We start from the raw sequence: 5,097 nt of genomic DNA on the forward strand, positions 1-5,097 counted from the left end.
GGGGTGCTTGTATGTGGACGATTTTGCTGTGAACGGACAACATGCGGGCAAAGGAACACTTCATGCAGGTGAAACAAGCCATCCTTAAGCTGCAAAAACAGAAAAAACCCATCCGGGAAATTGCTACAATATTAGAAGTGGCAAAATCTACAGTTTGGTACATCATGAGAAAGTAACAAAGCACTGGGGAACTCGGCAACGCCAAAAGACCTGGACGTCCACGGAAGACAACAGTAAAGGATGATCGCAGAATCATTTCCATGGTGAAGAGAAACCCTTCACAACAGCCAACCAAGTGAACAACGCTCCCCAGGAAGTAGACGTATCGATATCCAAGTCTACCATAAAGAGAAGACTGCATGAAAGTAAATACAGAGGGTGTACTGCAAGGTGCAAGCCTCACGAATAAAAAGGCTAGGTTGCTCAAAAACATCTAAAAAAGCCAGCACAGTTCTGGAAAAACATTCTTTGGACAAATGAAACCAAGATCAACCTTTACCAGAATGATGACAAGAAAAAAGTATGGAGAAGGCCTGGAACAGCTCATGATTCATTGGGAGGCGTTTCATAATACAGAAGGACAATGACACAAAACATACAGCCAAAGCAACTCAGGAGTTTATTAAAGCAAAGGTTGAATATTCTTGAATGGCCAAGTCAGTCACCTGATCTGTACCCAATTGAGCATGCATTTCACTTGTTGAAGACTAAACTTCAAACATAAAGGGCCACAAACAAACAGCAACTGAAAGCCGCTGCAGTAAAGGCCTGGCAGAGCATTTTAAAAGGAGGAAACCAGCATCTGTTGAGGTCCATGAGTTCAAAACTATGGGCTGTCATTGCCAGAAATGCGTTTTCAACCAAGTATTAGAAACAAACATTTTATTTTCAGCTTTTTAAATTGTCCAATTACTTTTGAGCCCCTGAAATGAAGTGATTGTGTTAATAAAAGGCTTTAGTTCCTCACATTTTTATGTAATCTTTTTGTTCAACCCACTGAATTAAATCTGAAAGTCTGCAGTTCAACTGCATCTAGGTTGTTTCATTTAAAATTAATTGTGGTAATGTACAGAACCAAAATGAGAAAAAAGTTGTCTGTCCAAATATTTATGGACCTAACTGTAAAAGAGGACATACTTTAAGCTCCGCTTTGAGCTATCAATGATTAGTCGCCGTTCAGTTGAGTTAAAGATTCGAATTCCCTATTGCTGCATTAAACCAGGTATGTTATGGCAATACACAAAGCCACGGTCAGTGCTAAAGTACTGCAGAAATGCAATTTCTCTGGTTCGAAAGTATGATTCCTTCGTTACTTTTTCATGTAAGTTTTTCTCATGCAGTCTTGATGCTAGATGTTCTGAAACCCTCTTCGATAGTCCCAAATCATGTGCCAAATCACTCAACTCGTGCTGATCAAATCCCATACGTAAAGAGTCCTCAATTTCAAACTCTTCATCATTGTCACCTAGTTCATCATCATAATCCTGTTCAAGAGAGGGTAGTGTAACGAAAACCGGCACTGGGATTTCATCTGAATGAGCCAGTGGGCATAAAGCCGATGGTAGACCAGGATACTCTGTTACATTTTTCTTGTTATATCCTGAAGTTTTCACTATACAAAAGTAAGTCACTGAAATGATCTCCTGGCTCTCATCAAACCATAGGTATATTAAATGGCATCTTATCACGTTTTTCCCTTGTCCACATTCGTAAACCCTCGAATGAGATTTATACGATTCACAACCACCCTTAGACCTTAGGCAGCATGTACAACAGGCTTTTACAAAGCCTTAGTAAAGCAGTAAGTACATTTTCAGCAGATTTGGTAAATTTGTGAAGTGATCTTTCTGTTAAAAGTAGTAATTTGAAAATTGTATGTTAATGAAAATGTTGATTTGTCATTTCCTTTATGCAAACAAAAGCCTGTATGTATGTAAAAGGCCTTAGTAGATACATTTGCAGATTCATAAACCATATGAGGTATTATCCAGGATTAAAGATTGCAAAATCTGTACGGCCAACATAAAGCTTTAAATTTATATTATCAAGTTGTTCATTGGATATCATTCATACATTTATGCATATGAGTGTTTTTACCCAAAGATTTTTTTAAGCTAGCATACACTGTGTATAGTTTTAGACCCCCGAATGTATTTCGTGCAGAAAAGGTAATGCACTGAATAGAAATTGTTGTTTACTTCTATTTTTATGTAGCTACAAATAAAAATAAAAGAAATTTCAACTTTTTGTGCAAAAAACAAAACAAAACATTTGTGTAATTTGGAAAAAGTGTGCCCTTGGCCTCACAAGCTAGTAATGCTTCCTTTAGGAGAACTAACTTTTTGTAGTATTTTTGCATACCTGTCCTGCAGTCTGACATGAACATTTTCAACTGCTCCAAGATGCAAAAAGCCTTGTGTTGCTAGATATTTGAGTTCATATTTCCCTCACAACAATTTGAGGTTTAAATCTAAGCTTTGACTAAGTTGCCGTATGTGTACATATGCAAAATATTTATTGCCCTGAGACAAACCTTAGTGATTGTATTATGTGAAAATTTAGCCTCTGTACATCTCTCCCTCCATATCATTTAGGCATGCCAGCTCACTAAACCAGACATGAACAACCTACGTTTTCTTATGAGAAAGATTTGGTAGGGTGCATTCTGTTCACTATCCTCGCTCCATTGAACTGAACAGCACTGTCTGTACAGCAGTTTTGATGTTTCTGGAGACATCATAAATTATCCCTTCCAACTACAACACCACTTCAACTACCCTGTGTATGTACAGGGCTTTACTAATTTGTCTTTTTGAGCTGTTCATGATAGATGTGCTAGTTTTTCATTCCACTGTCTTTTTTACTGAAAGATTCTTTTGCAGTTTAACTCTTTTACAGTTTGCCTTACGGTCTCATCAAACACTAATACTATTCTATATCAAACTTACAACTGACATGATTGCAAAATAATCGTAAACCATAAGTTTTAATGCTTGGCGTTATACACATAGCAAGGAAAACATCAGCTTCCTTGAGGCAGCTGGACATGAACCTGACCCATCTCCAATTCCCAAAGATAACAATGTGTTGAATGAAAAAGATAGTGATGTCAGAATGGCAGAAAATGATGTGAAACCTAATGGAACTGATGCAGGACTTAACGAGATTCAAGAAGATGACGACTGTGCAGAAGAGGCTGCCTGTGTTCCTTCTCCTTTTCAATCTGGTATTCCTGACATAAGTAAGTTTGCAGAAGGAATCACACCATTTGAGTATGACAACATGTCAGAGGCTACTGGCACATACCTTCGACTCCGAAATGTGTTAAAAAACTCTCCTCGGAACCAGCAAAGAAGCAAAAAATAATACTCTTGTACAGTAGACCAGAACTATTAATATTTTTAATTTTTTTTAATATTTAAGAAATATTTGAAATTCCCTTTCTACACAACCAACTGCCTAAGAGAATACTTTCTATGTCAAGTGATTTATATAAAAGACGTAAGCATTTTTAACACAGATTGAAAAAAAAAAAAAAAAGTATGTATTGCTACCAGTTGGTTTCATCAAAAGTATTGATTTAAGAAGATATGAAGGTACAGTATCTTCTGGAGCAGTAGGTTACATTTAGGTTATACATAGTGCAAATACAGTTTTCAGCATTTCTTATAAAAAGGCAGAAAAGCCATCTTTTTATGTGAAGGTAAAACCGCAAAGCTGCTACATTTCCGTTAAACCACAGAAAACAATAATAAAATGCACACAAGGTATGAGACAGCCAATCAGAGTGTAATCAACTCCTAAAATAATGAGAAATAAGTGACGCTAATAATCTTGACAAATAAATCAAACGCACATGAATATAACTAAAGATAAATACGTAACATTGACTATAATTCCAATAGTCACATAGTCCTTTATTTCCAAATGGTGACTGAAGTCACTCAGAAAACAATCAGGAACATAATTCTTGTACTTCAGATTCACTGCACACCAGATCACAAAGTGAACACTCACTCCAGGCTATAGTTTCTGTTTGATATAGTGTTCTGTTTAGCTCCTGAAGTGAAGTGTGTGTCTATCTGCATTCATTGAAGACAGGAAGTGAACGCTATGTTAAACAGGAACTGCAACTGAGTAAAAGTGTTCGCTTTGTGATCTGATCCTGAAGTACAAGAATTCTGTTCATCTGGATTTGGTTTTATTGTCTTTTATTAGATTATTATTTTTTTTTTATTTCCATTAAATCCCCTAGTAAAAACATCAAAGTATTCTTTCTTTTCTTAATAACAAATATATCTTTTGAGCTGTACATTTTATAGTGTCTGTCTAGTTGTTTTAGGATTTGAATAGACTTGATTTTAGGTGATGGATTTTCCAAATGGTTATGCTAAATTAAATCTGGTCTATTTAAATATATCTTGACTCACATCTGCCCTGGAGAATTTTCCAGTAGTGATGAACTCAACTACAGCACTTACATTTGTTAGCTGGACATGTAAAAAGATGCAGAATTGTCTCATTTCTTTTATATCACTGAAAATGGTATTGCTTTAAATTTCATCAACCATGACTTGTGTATTATGTAGTTGGGAATAAAGAAAGTAGGGGCTTTTAGATATTTTATGGCATAGTTCTCAGCCTTACACCAATACCACGAAGCAATGTTAGCCCAGTGTTATATCATGCTGTGATTTGCTGGCAATTAGTGGCCCAGATTTCCCACAGTGAGATGAGCAACATAACAAACCAAATTAGCTTATTGTGTTAACGCAAATAATTACAAAAAGTTACATGCATGGTATTCTCTAGAGGGCTTTTCTTCCAACACTGTTGTGAGGGCAATTCTCTCTAAAAGTAATATTGCCTTATCAGCTCAGTATTAAGGAAAATGCAGTCATGCCTGCCTTTTTACCTGGAAAGCTGCATTTATCATTCTTTTGTTTGAATCACTTTTTTTTTTTTTTTTTTACTGTGGTTCTTTTAAATGCATTACAATTTAAGAACTGCTGAACTGCCTTTACTCTCACATGTTCAACTTTTTGACTGCTATGGGCTGATACTGCACCACTTTTTAAAGCATATGTAAAGGTTTCT

General features: G+C 36.1%; 1 protein-coding gene across 1 annotated transcript in view; it reads left to right on the top strand.

Moving 5' to 3' along the window:
* The window catches only part of ZCCHC8 (zinc finger CCHC-type containing 8), a gene marked incomplete in the record, with an annotated part of 13,440 nt that extends 8,417 nt beyond the window's left edge, over positions 1-5,023 (top strand). The window contains 1 exon segment of the mRNA XM_072415838.1: positions 3,028-5,023. Coding sequence (XP_072271939.1) covers positions 3,028-3,366 — 339 coding nt within the window.
* Positions 5,024-5,097: the final 74 nt, after the last annotated feature.

Source organism: Pyxicephalus adspersus, chromosome 6, assembly GCF_032062135.1.
Source record: "Pyxicephalus adspersus chromosome 6, UCB_Pads_2.0, whole genome shotgun sequence".
Classification (NCBI taxonomy): Eukaryota; Metazoa; Chordata; class Amphibia; order Anura; family Pyxicephalidae; genus Pyxicephalus; species Pyxicephalus adspersus.